The sequence below is a fragment of the Platalea leucorodia genome (genome assembly GCF_965183815.1).
Source record: "Platalea leucorodia genome assembly, chromosome: 21".
NCBI classification, from domain to species: domain Eukaryota; kingdom Metazoa; phylum Chordata; class Aves; order Pelecaniformes; family Threskiornithidae; genus Platalea; species Platalea leucorodia.
Window position 1 is genome coordinate 3,133,936 of NC_138843.1, and position 16,047 is coordinate 3,149,982.

The 16,047-nt window shown below is 37.2% G+C and overlaps 1 protein-coding gene across 8 annotated transcripts in view; it reads left to right on the forward strand.

The window, feature by feature from the left end:
• Positions 1 to 16,047, forward strand: part of EPS15L1 (epidermal growth factor receptor pathway substrate 15 like 1) — a 46,728-nt gene that overhangs the window by 2,425 nt on the left and 28,256 nt on the right. For 5 of the 8 annotated variants that reach the window (XM_082331442.1, XM_082331441.1, XM_082331439.1 and 2 more), the window contains exons 2-16: positions 2,906 to 2,947; positions 3,175 to 3,264; positions 3,625 to 3,672; positions 4,410 to 4,505; positions 5,140 to 5,202; positions 6,122 to 6,247; positions 7,802 to 7,861; positions 8,198 to 8,434; positions 9,204 to 9,361; positions 9,825 to 9,981; positions 12,374 to 12,459; positions 12,863 to 12,935; positions 13,475 to 13,642; positions 14,489 to 14,686; positions 14,952 to 15,116. In XM_082331442.1, coding sequence (XP_082187568.1) covers positions 2,906 to 2,947; positions 3,175 to 3,264; positions 3,625 to 3,672; positions 4,410 to 4,505; positions 5,140 to 5,202; positions 6,122 to 6,247; positions 7,802 to 7,861; positions 8,198 to 8,434; positions 9,204 to 9,361; positions 9,825 to 9,981; positions 12,374 to 12,459; positions 12,863 to 12,935; positions 13,475 to 13,642; positions 14,489 to 14,686; positions 14,952 to 15,116 — 1,767 coding nt within the window. Of the gene's footprint in view, positions 1 to 2,905; positions 2,948 to 3,174; positions 3,265 to 3,624; positions 3,673 to 4,409; positions 4,506 to 5,139; positions 5,203 to 6,121; positions 6,248 to 7,801; positions 7,862 to 8,197; positions 8,435 to 9,203; positions 9,362 to 9,824; positions 9,982 to 12,373; positions 12,460 to 12,862; positions 12,936 to 13,474; positions 13,643 to 14,488; positions 14,687 to 14,951; positions 15,117 to 16,047 lie in introns of those variants that run through there. The other 3 variants (XM_082331440.1, XM_082331443.1, XM_082331446.1) reach the window with 3 other exon arrangements.

A 16,047-nucleotide genomic window follows, 5' to 3' on the forward strand; every position in this document is an offset into this window, starting at 1 on the left:
CAGATTGTTTTGTAGCTCAGTCTTCTGAGACAACTCAGGATACTCGGCAAGTAGAGTAAGGGCAAAGGTAATCTTTCTGGGGCAGCAGCAACCTTTTCTTGGCTCTCATCTTTGTGGAACACCTTGTTTTTCCCCCTTTCACAGTACCTATTTTCATCCATCATACGATGTGACAAGAGTGGCTGAAAGAAAATTGTGAAACAAGAGGACACCAAGGAAAAAAATTCACCTGATCCAGAGTTCTTTGTGGCCCTGAGATGACCTCAGGAAAGAGGGCTGCTAGGAACTGGCTTTATTAATTGTTCTGGTGGCAGCAGCTTACTCCTGCCTTTTTCCCAGACCTGTGTTAAGGGACGTGGAGACGTATCCATGTGCATGTACTGCGTACCACAAAGGCAGTGTACCAGATCTGCTGTGAGAGTGCAAATTCAAGACTCGAACTTTAAATTTGTATAGGAAATCAACTTAGAGATCAAACAAGGCACCAGGGTTCTGAAGTGTCGTTTTGGGAGACGGTGTGAAGTGTTGGTCATAGGTGACGTTTTGGGGAATATGGAGTAGGCATAGAAACCAGAGGGTCGTTAAATTGTAAGTCCAGCTGAACTGCTGTATAACAGGTTATATCCTTTGACCACTCACTGACTGCAAACTCTTCAAAATGTTTTTCTCTGGTGGCCAGCATTGACACTGTCTTGTGTAGGTTCTTCATCAGCAGATGTCATCAAATTACAGAATCATCCTGAATGATAGTGATGTAGTCACATGTGGTGACGGGTAGATAGGCAGCTATGCTATTTTTATCACTTGAGCCCATTTTGTCTGGTCTGCTTCATCACAGAGATGCAGCCATTTAGGTAAATCGGTCAGGGAGGCTTAATCTTTGTCAAATTCTGCAAGTAGAGAGTAGAGTGATGAAGTGCTTTCCAGCAGCACTTGGATGAATGTATTGCTGTAGAAGAAACTTCACAGCATTTAAGCACATCACCCTGGATTCCTGCCACCTCTGTCAGGTAAGTCAGCTGTATGTCATGGCTGACAATATCAAATGAGGATGACAAGAATGTCTGGTGACGGGATGAGATCATTCAGTACTGCTGCTGGAGCAGTTTGCTCTGTATCTTGGTATGAATCCAGTCTCTGCATGCTCTAGGATACTCGCCAAATTAGTTAGAGGAGCTTGTACCTGGTCTTTGGCTAGCTTCTCTGAGCCTTCTGATAAACGAGAGGTATGTGGTTGGGGGATAGTTGGCTAAAGCATACTAGATTTTATTCTGAGTTGGACAATTTCCTACTTCCACCTTTTCTCTGAATGATGTGTTTCCCACTTTGGACAGGAACGAAGTGCTTATCTATGCTGATCGTTTACAAGCCAGCAAAAAGATGAGTCAGATTTAGGAGTTATGGTTGCAGCTTTCTTCTGAACTCCTGTCCACCTTCCGGAAGACCCAGAGCTTCTGGAGTGTACTGGTGGAGAATGCAGTGGCTTATTTTGTTGATGGATATGAGTGAAGTACAATTAAGATGTTTAGGAAGCTCTTCTGAAAATGCATGATCTTTCTAGCCAAGTAGAGCAATTGATCTTGAAAGAGCTCAGTGTTCGCTTGTTTTGATTAATAGGGTTTAATTATTTTGGATATCTCCTTAAGTTAAGATTTGGCATGTTTATTGTGGACTTACAGGAAGATTCTCTTTGTGTAAAAGAAAATTTCATGCTCTTCATCGGTCCTTTCTTTCATCGTATTTCTGTCTCCCTTCCCCTCAGTGTAGGCAGAGCATCCAGAAATCCATGTGGATGACAAGGAAGAAGGCAGCATTTGGGAGGTGGCATACCAGTGATCAGAGTTAGTGCAAAATAATCATTCGTCAGATGTCTGACTTGTGTCCTGGAGGTGGAGAGCGGTTGTCCCAAGCAGGCTTTAGGATGTTTCAACATCTCTGCGTCTCAGTCATTAAACTGTGTTTATTGGGTTGCTTTGGTCCTTGTTTTTTAAGGCCTTTGACTGCTCTAAGGGGTGACTTGTTTAAGACTGGATTGTAATGTGTTTGCTCTTGGCATTGAGGCTGGAGAACGGTGTGCAGGTGTAAGCTGCACGTGGCTAGAACTTGCGTGACAATTGCGGGAGGCAACTGAGAAGATGGGTGTTGGGGCTTCTGCCTCTTTTGGCATTTCGGTTCCCATTTGCTTGGAATGTCAGCAAGAGGGAAGAGGAATCTGCTTGTTTAGTATCCCGAAAAGGCAGGGCCTCCCTTTGTGTCTGCTGCTTTTGTGTAATGCAGTATGCAGTGATAACACCAAGTTGAAAACCTCAAACAACATTGCCAGGGAATTGTGACATTTGTTCATTAACTATTCGTTCTATTTTTTTTTTTTTTTACTCTGTTTCAGTTTAAGATCTAGTGCTGAAAACGCATAAACACAGACATATTTTGATAGCAGGGCTCTGCGTCTGTGTATATAACTGTCTGCTGAAAATATTCCATAAGTACATATACAATGCAGGAGGTAGTCAAGTCCGCATTATGTTGAAAACTCTGCCTTTGAGATCAGTAGTTCTCAAACTGTGACCTGAAATACCTTGGCAAATAGTTCAAAGCTGTTGTACAGAACCTTATTACATATAGTGTTGTTAATTAAAAGTGTGAGTAAGTATGAATGCTGGTGAGTAAGAAGTTTTAAGAGGTGACAGTAGTCTGTTGGCTGCAAATTTTGGGGGATCTCTGTTAATCCACACTTAGATTTCAAGTATCCGGTTTGGAACACAGCGAATTAACATACCGTTTTATATTTTTGATAGAAGTAATACGCAAAGTACTATACGCTTATTTTTTCTGTCCATCCCTAAAGGTGGGCTCTCTGTGATTGCAGTTCTTTCTTTGTTTTCTTGACATCTCTCTTGTTTTTCAGTTTTCTACTGGGAATCCATTATACGAAACTTACTACAAACAGGTAGGTTCTTTCAAAAAATCTTTTTTAAAAGTGCAATTTCCTCTTCCCCGAGATTTCCCTCTCTTTCCTTTCCCCATTGCAGTGCTAAACTTCTGTAAATTCTCTCTGCTGAGTGGTAATGCGTGCTTGTATAACTCCTTTTGACCTAGAGGCAAGAGGCGTTTCATTTCTTATCTCTGCTTTCACGACAGACATGCTTCAACTGAATGTGAATTTTTATCTTTCAGGTAGATCCAGCATATACGGGGAGAGTTGGGGCAAGTGAAGCTGCGCTGTTTCTTAAAAAATCCGGTCTCTCTGATATTATCCTTGGAAAAGTAAGTTGAAGGAACTAGCTAATGCAGCAATTATCTGTACACTCGCTTAAGTGCAGCTAACATTGAGCAGAAGGGGTTTGCAAAAAGGCATTTGGTGGAATGCAAATCAGATCCGTTGAACATAAGGTTAACCACAGATTGGTAGTAGCTCCAAGGTATTGTTCTGACTTTCATAGGAATCTAAAAGGAAAAATTGTCTTTTGTGTAACATTGTTGTTGTTAACTTGAGAATTAAATAACATCGTATGTTATAACTTGAAAGCCACAATGCACAGTTCAAGAAGGCGTACAACATGAACTGTTGAGCTGAGTTAAGTTTTATTTTAAAATCACAATGGCTTTTATTTTGTATCTCCACAGATATGGGATTTGGCTGACCCGGAGGGTAAAGGATACTTGGATAAACAGGTAAATGAAATGTGCCTGTAGACCTCTCCCGTTACCTTCCACATATTAGCCTGCTTTCAAGAAAGCCCTGATATCCGTAGTAGTTATCTACTACGTAAGTTTTTTCTTCTGTAAGTAAGTTGTTTGGTTTTTTTTAAGTTTTCGATTACAACATGAGAGTTTTTTTCCTAGCACTGCTCACATCCAAGTATATTACTCAGTGGGGCTGCTGGAGAAATTTGGATCTAATTTTCTGTCCCTCTTTTGTTTTGTAAATAATCTCTGTGTGTGATATGTAGATACGTAGTCATTGAGTTTTTCACAAATCCAAACTATGCTTTTAAGATTTATTTTAGAAGTCTTTCTTGCATGAAAAAATATAACTAGCATTTCTAAAAATGGCTTGGAATATCAAATACCAAGTTACGTGTAGAGATGGAGAATTTTTTTTTAAAACCCTATTAATTTTTAAGAAAAATTTTTGAAATTTACTTAATTATGGGAGAGTCCTTCTTAAAAACTAGCTTTGAAGTTTTCTGCTCTTTGTTCCCTGTTATTGTAAACTTTTTCCTGAATCATCTGTACAAGCAGTAGGGTAGTTGTCACTATGCGGTTTTAACTGATGGGGCTATAGATCTGTTGTTTCCATACTTTACTGACTTGCACATGTACAGTGTTAGTAAATATCATAAGGGGGTTATTGGAGACAGTGATTTAGACTGGTTGCTTTTTTTAATAGAAAACACTATTGTTTGTAGGGTTTCTATGTCGCGTTGCGCCTCGTAGCATGTGCACAGAATGGCCATGATGTTAACCTGAGCAGTCTGAACTTGACTGTGCCACCTCCTAAATTTGTAAGTAACGTATACCTAAACGTACGTAGGTATTATCTGAGAACTAAGGCAGTTGGAACGCTGAAATAATCTTCTGTTTCATAAATGTCATGGTTCTGAGACTTCAGGCTGCTGTCAGACTGTTCCTTAAGACAAATGCAGTCATGGCTGCCGTAGTCCTGTCTTCCTGAGTAGTACGTACCAGCCCCTTCCTGGACTGCAAAACTGATGCAAGTTTAACTACAGTCAGCTTGTTCCGGAAGCTGATGTGGCTAAACTCTAAATTTATGAAAAAAGAAAAGAAAAAAAAAGTTTATTTTTGGGCTAGGTCAACAGAAGTGTGTAGTAAAGGGCATGACTGCAGCTTTGCCTGCAGTAGCTGCTGTGGAACCTCCTTTAGCTTGTCTTAGTTCTGTGTTTGGGTACCTAATACACTAATGTCCTTATCGAGGTACTGTAATAGTATAAATCAGTGCGACTTCTTTTTTTATTTGGGTACGTGTGCAGCCTTTTTTCTTTTTTTCAGGGTAGTTAAGCTTCATGTCTATAACCATCTCTTAAAGGAATTAGTAAGGATTAAAGATGGAAGATGTGTGTGTGTGTGTGTTTATATATATACATATATACATATAAATAAAAAATTCTTTAATTTTAGCATGACACTAGCAGTCCTTTGCTGATCACACCACCTTCAACAGAGACTCACTGGGCTGTTAGGGTAAGTGTAAAAGACAACACATTCCATCCATTCTTTAAAAGTAAATATTTTCCTTGTCTGTAATTTTCCCAGTGAGAGAATTTCGTATCAAATATATTTCCCGTTTCAAAAGTCCTCCCTTTCTGATGACAGACTTGTGCACAATAGAGAACATTGAGCTGTAGTTTTATACTTGAAATAAGTATTAAACAAGCCTTTGACAACCCCTGGTGTGATGTTTTTAAGACACAACAGATTTTAATCTTCTGCCTGGATTTCTTCCAGAATCCTAATAGTAGGCACTTTCATGTTTGTATAAAGGAACCCCACTGACAACAGCAAAGTATTTCACCAAATCCATCCTGAAGTATTAATTTAAAACTTGAGATCGTATGTTCTAATTAGTTTTCAGTGATACACACAATATATATCATTGGAAAAAAGTAACTTTTGAGACATACATGGGAATATTTGTATTTAGTTAATTTTCAAATGCAAACATTTTCCAAAAGGTAGAAATTGAATAAAATAAATTCTAATGCTGATATATTTTTTTAACTTGCATGTTGTACTTTGAAGTGGGAAGCAAATTATTTGGGAAGAATAGTTTTTAGTTCTACAGAGTTTGTCAAAGTTTGTTTAAAACCTGGCCAGCAGTGTTTTAATCAGAATGCATTGTCCTTTTAGAACACTACAGAAACACATCTCGTATGGTGGATATTAAAATCTCCTAGCTATCATAACCTTAGCTTTGAAATTAAGCTCCTAAATCTAGCTCCATGGGGTTTACATTTAAATACAGCATGGTGGCACTTGCAAGAAAGCTTGGGAATTTAGAATGAATACATTACTGACCAGTCTTAATTTCTTGCAAGATCTCATTTTCAACACTCACACAGGCACACTTTTTTACTTATTCAGGCTATTTCTTACCAACTAGGTGGAAGAAAAAGCAAAGTTTGATGGTATTTTTGAAAGCCTTTTGCCAGTAAATGGTTTACTTTCAGGAGACAAAGTAAAACCAGTACTGATGAATTCAAAGCTACCTCTTGATATCCTAGGAAGGGTAAGTATGCTGTTTAGACTTAGCTATTCTCTGTTTAGCTTCTCGTAGTTGCAATGTTAAATATTTGAATGTAACTTATCAACATAGATCAGGTTTTGGCTGAGATTTTACATCAAGTGCATGCTATATAGCAAGAACATTAAGTACGCTCTGAAGTCTTCCACTTAGAAATAAGAATGGTAGTAATTTGGGCCCTAGAGTAGATTGGCTTAATTATCTCTGTATTCATTTTAAGAGCTGGAAATTTTGATTTTGGTTGTTTAAAAAGAAGAAAAGGCTCTCCTAAACCATAATAGCTTTTATAACATTCTATTCCACTGTTTTGTCATTTTTCCAAATACGAGTTATTACACATGCCATTAAATCTGTCCACTGTTTGTACAAGAGAGCACAGTTTATTGTAGCTGTCAAATTGTCAAGTATTTTTTTCATGTATATTTATAAATACTTCTGAGATCTGAGTTTAATGCATCCATTGCGTATTTGCAAAAGAAGCAAACCTTAAAGTATTTTTCTACTTCCATTTAAAATATGTATTCTTTAATGTTTTACATATTGATATGACTGAGAATGAATACATTCTATGTAAGAGCTGTACCTGCATTATATACTTTCATCTCTTCAGGAGGAACTGCCTCTCTCTATATATTATCTACAAAAATCTAAGTATGACTCGTTTGAATTCTGTACTTGAATGTTGCGAAGTACTCAGTCTTGAAAGGCTTTGCATTTTATCTTATTGTTGTGACAGAAATGCAGGAAGCTGCTTCCTGTTCCAGAAAAGTTTGCGGACAAGATAGGGGACTGAGGAAATGGGCAAAGAAGATAGATCAGCTGGCTTAAATTTGTACAGGGGTCCAGTGGTAAAGCTAGGAGTAGAGTTCAGATGATTGAGCCTCAGTCTTAGCGTTCTGTCCACTCTGCTATACTGTCTCCAAGCTGTATTGATGGTTAAACAGTGTTAGCTGATGGCTGAGTATTAAGAGTACACAAAATTTTGTATCCTTCTAAATCTCCTGCCAGTTTCATTGACTGTACTTGACCTAATAATGAACTAAAGTTGATAGATGCTTAAATTCTTTCCTGTAGAAAATTCTGGGGGGTAGACGTATTTTTTGGATTAAAAATTAAAACTAGAAATTTAGGAATGGAATGCAAATTAGAAATGTATTGACTTTTCTGAAATATTCTGACTTTCTCATAAGGCAAGTTTGGACAATCTGCTAGCGCATAACCTCTGGACAATTCTGAAAGCGACCTCTGGATGTTTTCAGTCAGCTTGATGACTCCTTAATTGCAACATAGAAAGATGAAAAACTTGCCTGTGTTGCATCCAGAATTTGTTAAAGCCAGTGTTGGTTTGTGTTGCCAGAAAGCTCTAATCCAGTCTGTTTCATCAGAGCCTGTTTAGCTAGGTCTAATATAGCTAATGTGATCTTCACAAAAATCTGTTAGGAGTCTTTAGAGAGTGTGCTTAATATGATGACGATTGACATCAAAAGCACAAAATGTAACTTGTTCTCTAAGTCGTTGTTTTTATCATAATTGCTGTAGGTCTGGGATCTCAGTGATATTGATAAAGATGGTCACCTGGACAAGGACGAATTTGCTGTGGTAGGTTGCCTTCCAGTCTCGATTCACAGTGCGTCTGCTAGAGCAAACTGCTTAGTTTTTTCTCAAGAGCTTTGCAGCTTTCTCTGCTACGGTCGACTGTTCTAATCTGAATGGTTCATATGGAGCTATTAAATGATCTTGGTCAAAGCCATCTGCTGACTCTTGCCTGTGTCATCAAGATTAAGCTTTTTGGAATTACATTCAAAGTGATCTGCTCTGGTTTCCATCTCTAATCTTACTGTCTTCGTTTTACTAATATGTAGATGACTGATGCTGGAAAATCTTGTTGCCTTTTCTTCTAATTGTTAACATTATCTGACCTTTTTGCCTTTGCAGGCAATGCATTTGGTTTATAGAGCTCTTGAGAAAGAGCCAGTTCCTTCACTATTACCCCCTTCTCTCATACCACCTTCTAAAAGAAAGAAGACGCCTGTCTTTCCTGGTGCAGTTCCTGTTCTCCCTGCAAGTCCTCCACCAAAAGATAGCCTCCGTTCTACCCCGTCTCATGGTAGTGTCAACAGTCTGAACAGCACAGGGAGTTTGTCTCCCAAGCACAGCATCAAACAAGCACAGGTACAAATTCTATCCCCCACCCTTCCTTTTTTCTTTCCTTTTTTTTTTCTTTCCTTTTTTTTTTCTTTCCTTTTTTTTTTTCTTTCCTTTTTTTTTTTCTTTCCTTTTTTTTTTCTTTCCTTTTTTTTTTTCTTTCCTTTTTTTTTTTTCCTTTCCTTTTTTTTTTTCCTTTCCTTTTTTTTTTCTTTCCTTTTTTTTTTCTTTCCTGGTAAACTGCAGGAAAAAATAAAACCACTTTTTGATTTCTGCCTCATGTGAGCACTTTTCTGAAAATGTGCTTGTTGGTGGGTGATTTGCATGGAGGGAATGAAATGAGAATGGTAAGACTTGGAAGAACAGAAGAAGAGCAGATGAATTTTAGTCAGAGTGACCATGAGGTAGCAAATCTTATGGGGAATTTTCACTCTCCATAGGCAGTGAAACCATAGAAAGGTTTTGTTCGTGTATCTGCTTTAGTATCAAAGAAATCATTAGTCTACCTTCTAAAGCTCCTGTGTTATTAGCCTCAGGGCTTAGTATGCCTAGTTGGGTCTGTATTTCCAAAGAATGAATGTTTTTCAACTGATGAATAGCTGTTTATCAGTATTTATAATTCAGATAAAAAGTATTAAGCAAAAATATTCATGGGAAAAGGGGAACTACCTGTTTACCAATCAGGTTTGATTGTGCAAGATGTTCAGCACATCTGACTCTGAATAATGTCGTATGTACTCAGTGTGTTGATAAAGACTGTCTATCTTCTTTTGAAATATAAAACTTTGTTTTACAGCCATCTGTGAATTGGGTAGTACCAACGTCTGAAAAAGTGCGATACGATGAAATTTTCTTAAAAACAGACACAGACATGGATGGTTTTGTGAGTGGCCAAGAAGTAAAGGACATTTTTATGCATTCAGGTCTGTCTCAGAATCTCCTAGCACATATATGGTAAGAATTCCCTAGTAGCTGTATTTTTGTAACTTGCTGATCTGGGAAGTCAGATTATCCAGCCAGAATTGTGATCCTAACACTAAAAAAAGACCCCAACAAAAAAAACCCAACCTCTTTTGCTTGTCCTGTTGCTGTACTACAATATGTGGGCTATATGGAAAAACAAGGGAGAAATAAATACTCACTTTGCTTTTCTGGGAGCAGGGTATAGGTCAGTCTGTGAATTGTGATTGTTCTTTGAAGTTCTAGTGCTCTAAATATTTTCTTAGAGTAACGCTGTTCTATTCAGTTAAATATGTCTAATAAAATACTGCTCTGTTTATGGTACTCTTTCACTAGAATAAGAGAGCTCTGATGAGGCTGAATCAGAAGAAAATTACGTGTATATGTGTATTTCAGGCTTCTTAGTAGAGGAGAAATAAGCTTTTCTTGTTTATAAGTATGATCTCTTTTTTCCCAGGGCTTTGGCAGACACAAGACAGATGGGAAAGCTAAGCAAAGATCAGTTTGCACTAGCAATGTATCTCATTCAACAGAAGGTCAGTAAAGGGATTGATCCTCCACAAGTGTTGTCCCCAGATATGATCCCTCCCACAGAGAGGAACACTCCCATACAGGTAAGTCATTGATTAGTTGTAGATGATTCTGAGCTTACGTGCTTTGAAAGTAATGGGCTTTGAGTATTAATTTTATACCTTTTTTTTTTTTTTTTTTGCTAATATTATGGTAAAGAATTGCCAATTTTTTTCTTTCTTCTCTCCTCTTACAAAATTCTTTAACGTCTGAAAATATACATAACTTTTTAACAACATAAGACAGTCAGTGAAGAAGAATGCAGTAGAATATTCCATAAATAAAGGAATAATAATGCTGAGAAAAGCCTAGCATGAAAAATACTCCTTTGTCATAGAGAAGGGTTTTTTTAACTTCAGGGAACTGTTTAAAGCAACTGTTAAAAGCTGGTTTAGTAGCCTGTCCCTGACCATGATCAGTACCAAATTCCTGCCATGAAAATGTAAAAGTTTTTTAATGACTAAATGAAGAGCGATGACTTCCTAGTTTCTGGGAATTGGTGGTTGATTCATCCCTCGTAGCATGACAGTCCGTAGTCCTGTATCCTTCACTGGTACTACCATTTTGCTGGAGCGCCTGATCTTCTACTGCTTTGTTCCTTTCCTCAGTAGTGTGTTAGTGTATTTCTGAAACTTAAATTAATAAATACTTCTTTCATATCAATACATTCATTTTTTCTATAAATTATGTGGTATTTTCCTTTACTTTTTTTACTTTCCCTGACCAGAAAGCTTTTGAGCCTCTAAATATATTTTAATTGTTTTAAGGTTTTCCCTATATCCTTTTTCTATAGACTCTGTCAGGTTACTTGACCCCTGTAGGAACTGAGATCTCAGCACTAACAGAAATGCGTCGTGTGAGTAGTTGTAACATCCAAAAGAATGCAAATCTGTTTATGTATGCTACTTGTAACTTTAAACTTTATTGCTGTGCCTTCTCCTGTCTCTTTGCTCTTGTGTTCTGTGACACTTGCTCTTGGCATGACAGTAACGTCACAGTAGCGTGAAGTTGCCGGTATTGGCTGTTGACCCGGTGATATTGCTTCCTTCAACAATTTGAGATGCGTTTGTCTGTCAGGAAGTTCTTTGAGAGCCAACTCAGGGTTGACATGTTAAAGCTACTCGTGCACTGGTTCCCTGAAGCTGTGGGCAATAAATATACCTTGGTGTGAGAGCTTTAAGCTTCCCGTTGTTTTCAGTTCATTGGATCTTTTTTTCATCTACTGTGGTTTAGGTGAATATAACATGAAATAAACTGTGTGTTACTGTGAACGTAGCAGATTAGTTTTCAGTTCATGTGGAACAATGAACTGTGTTATCCTAAACAATGCAGCAGCTGATTTTAACTTATTTCATAATCAAATTGGGTAAGATCTTACTATGATCCTGTACAGCATACAGTATAGGTCTCTCAGCAAATCCATATCTAGCCTGAAAATATAAAAGTGATATTAGAAGCTTTTGATTTGCTAGCTTGAAGAATTAATCTGGATTGTTGTTGTTATGTGTGGTCACTTAATGGCACATTAACAAAAGAAATGCTCATCCAAAAATGAGGACTTAATTAACTTATTTAAACTGGATATTCACCTATTGTTTCCACAAAAAATGTCACATTTCACTATGCTATCTGTTTGTGGTTTGTTAGTTGGGTTCTTGGGTTTTTTTAATATTGAATAAAGCCAAACTTTCTGTGGTTATCACAGCAATCTCAAAGTGAGCGAAGTAAGCAAACTGTACTTTCTTCTTTTTAAAATGCTGTTTACAAATGGTAGGTCTCCTGATTTGTCATACTGGCAGTGAGTTCAGTGTTGCAGTTTTTGCTCAGTTGCAGTGATTTTTTTCCAAAGAACTAGCAGTCCTTTTTATAATAATGACAAATTTTGTACCAAATGCTGAGATCCTTTCTTAAGAACTTCTAAGGACAATTCTCTTGCATAAAAGGCAAGAGATACCCCCTGCATCTTCCCTGATCGACACCTGAATGGCTGTAGAAATGACCTGCGCTGCAGGAGATTGGGTATAATGGCAGAAATTGGCATTAATTTATGGCAGGGCTCAAGAAGACTGAAATTACAATCTGATTTCATTAAGTTCCCTGGAAGCTTTGCTATTGACTATAGCAGAGCTGGGTTTTTAATTTTTGAATTTTAATTCTACCATTGCCCGCAGTTTATTCATTGACATCGTGCCTGTCCTTTAACTGCTGTGTATTTCGACAATCCCATCTGGTAAATGGGCATAGAGGAAATTCTCCTGTCTCGCAGGTAGAATTGTGCGGCATGCTCAGTGGTTGTTGCATAATAATTTGATGTCTCCCATAGAATTTTGCAAATGCTTATAATGAGGATTGTGTCCCACCTTTGTCCTCAGCCTTTGTAAAGGAAGATCTTCTGTTACGACTTGGCATTTTAATAGACCATTTTGTTCTTAACAGGATAGTTCAAGTTCCGTTGGATCAGGAGAATTTACGGGGGTGAAGGAACTGGATGATATTAGTCAAGAAATTGCACAGCTGCAGAGGTAATAGTTGTGGACTATTAACAAAATCGTGGAGTAGGAGAACCAATTAAGTATATCATACTGATGTGTCCGTTGCTTGTGCTTTCTTTTAGTCAGTTTATCATTACTTGTCACTGAAGTTGGTGGCAAATCTCCCACTGATACCCTACAGTTAGCCAATTATGTAAAGCCAGCCTGGATTCTACCAGGTGACTTCAGAAGATTGATTATGGAACAGATAGTATTTTTCGAAGAATAATTCATACATATACACCGTTACTCCTTTAAAGAATATACCAGAATATGGGCTGGCATTTTTGGCTGTGTGGTGTTTCCAGAATAATATTTAATTGACTTCTTGCATGTGTGCACCTGTGTGTTGTATTATTTAACTAAGGCATACACGTGCTTGTTTATCTTACAGAGAAAAATATTCGCTAGAGCAGGACATTAGGGAAAAGGAAGAATCAATCAGACAGAAAACCAATGAAGTTCAGGTAAAAACTCTGTTTATCATTATTAGTTTTCATTTTAATATAAAATAATATGTGGGGAAATAAGCGTTCTTTCTTCTGTCTTTCCTTATGTTGCTTCTGGGCAAGTCTTTCTTCCTTTCACGGAATTTTCCCCTAACTTACAGAAAGATCTTTGTTTTCCTGTTCTCCATCAGAAATGTTTTCTCCTGATGCTGGTTAATATAAATAAACATGATATGTGAACAGTTTGAAATGTCTTTTTTGTTAGTGCTTGACTAACACTGTTCTTTAGGAAATCATTGTTTAAAGAGTACTGGTTTTGATAATTAGGATAGCTCAATTACTTGTGTTCTGTGTCACAGTCTCTTTCGATCTTGTGGGCACTGATTTGTTTCCTGACATCTCATACAAATTCCCGCAGAAACAAAACGTACGCATGCAGGGAACAGCCTATATGACATAGAAAATCTTTTGGAGTTTGCTAGCCTGTTTGTCTGTGGTTGATCGTTCCTATAAGACAACAGCTAAATGTAAGTTACAAACTGTGGAATTTTCCTCAGGAACTGCAAAATGATTTAGATAGGGAGACAAGTAACTTGCAAGAGCTAGAGGCTCAGAAACAAGATGCCCAAGACCGCCTGGATGAAATGGACCAGCAGAAAGCCAAACTGAAAGATATGCTGAATGATGTAAGGCAGAAATGCCAGGAAGAAACACAGGTGGTGAGTGTACGTTATTTCTGGACATGCTCAAGAGTATTGTGTCTTTTGTTGAAGGAAATTCTATTTATTTAATGAATAAGCTTGCTTTGTTTATTCATTTTTACCATAAATACCAATTTCCACACAAATACAGAGGTCCAAGAAAGGATTTTGTTAACCTAAATACCTCTCATAATGGTCATAAAAGGGGGGTTGAACCAGGTTGATCTCCAGGGGTCCCTTTCTACATAAATTGTTATTGTTCTGTGAATATATAAAACATTTATTCAACCTACTAGGGTAGCTGAGAAGCATTATTCCTGACCTCTGAGACAGTCCACGGGCAGCGGTGCATGTTTTGATCACTGTGAACCTTGTCAGTATTTTGTGTTAAAAGTGGGGGTTCAGGGGGATGCAATTGCCAGTGTAGTTAGCATGTTATCTTAATTTAAAAACTTAGTGTATAAGGTCATGTAAGAAAGTCACATAAAACTCTGTAATTTTAACTCTTAAGAGAGTTAAAAATCAAGTTTATAATACTTGATAAATGTTTGAATGGAAAAGGAGGAAAGTTCTGAAAAGTACAAGGTAACCATCTAAGAAACACCTCTTAATTACCTTTATAATTAGTGTGGTATTTCTGTCATTTAAAATATTAATATTTCTTGGCTTTATTGAATGTCCTATGTGCTTTTGTCAAGGATTTTGTGTAACGTAATAAGAAGCATACAGTTCTCCATATTAAGTTCTTGTTATTTTCCTTAGCAGTTGATAGGTTGCTTTACAACTTTCTATTATTTATTATAAATTCATAATTTATTAAGCTACATTTGTTTCAAATTTCACTCTGATTTCTGTAACGTTTTGTTTCAGATTTCATCACTAAAAATGCAGATTCAATCTCAGGAATCAGATTTAAAATCACAGGAAGATGACCTTAATAGAGCAAAAGCAGAGCTGAATCGCCTCCAGCAAGAAGAGACTCAGCTAGAGCAGAGCATCCAGGCTGGAAAAGTGCAGCTTGAAACGATAATCAAATCTTTAAAATCAACACAGGAAGAAATAAACCAGGTATTCGTTGTAGTTTATACAACTTCTTTTTTGCTTCTTGAAAGGCTAAGAGTTGAACATCACTTAGATTATTTTTCAGGAGAGGAGAAAAACGCTGGTTCATGAACTAAGCCTTTTTGACTGGTGCTTAGTAGGTTAATTCCCAGTTTGAGTCAGCAAAGTTCAGCTCTGGTGGGGGGAAGATGCAACTGTCTAGCAACCATGTTTAACGAGAATGACAGTGTTATTGAATGCGTAACATACTAAAGCATTTTTCACTGCTTAGGCAAGAAGTAAACTTTCTCAACTTCAAGAGAGTCATCAAGAAGTCAATAAGAGTATAGAAGAATATAATGAAGCTCTCAATGGGATTCACGGAGGTAGTCTGACGAATTTAGCAGACATAAGTGAAGGCCTTGGGCAGACGGAAAGAAGCAGTTATGGAGCTACGGTAAAAAAAAGTTACTGTTGTTTAGTGTATTTTACAATAATTAGGTTTGTGACTTACACCTAATCTGAAATGTTTGTTTAGGTGGCTTTTGGTATGTTGGCAAATACCATGATCCCTGCAAGGTAGCAATCTCCAGTGCAAGGCAGGGTGAAGATATTAATGCTGGTGGAAAACCTGATTTTTAAGCTTTGGGTTAGATCTTATGCTAGGATTTTGTGCCTGTATAACTGTAACAGTATGGATATGTAAGCAAACTGTAATTATGGAAACAAAAAGAAAAGGTCATGTTAACCCTTGATTTGTAACCTGTCACATCTTCAGTCTCAGGAAGTAAGTAGGACTTTATTTCCAATTCAAGTGTTCTGGTTTTCCCTTGCAAGTTCTGCAGTTTACCAAGGTGACACCTTCTCCTGCTGTAAACTTCCCTTTAATCATGTAGTCCTTTCTTATTTCCCAAAGAAGCTATACAAGTTTCTCCTTTGCGGTGAGCTATGTTTATTACATATTTCAGTAAAAAAAAAAGTTCCCTTCCCAAAATACATAGATAGTTCTCTTCTGCTTAAACTGTTCCAGCATCATTTGTCTCATTTGTTATGTTTTCTTTTAATCAGTATTTTTCCCAATTCGTAAGATCCTTCAGGTTCTTAAAGATTTTTCCCGGCAATTTCTTTTGGGTATCTATTGTTGATTTGGATATTTAGTAATACTCTAAATCACAAGATCTTTCATTTTTTAAGCCTATTTCTTTGCTTTAAATATAAAAGTTGCATACTTGCTTGATTCTGCTTGCACATCTACTTGGTGCTTCCTCATTAGGGAAACATATTTTCCAGAATGCTTGTAAGCACAGTATTTACTATGGGTTTAGTATGAAGTGAAATATATATTGTGTATAGTGTACTAATAAATATTCAGCAGGCATGCTACCTTT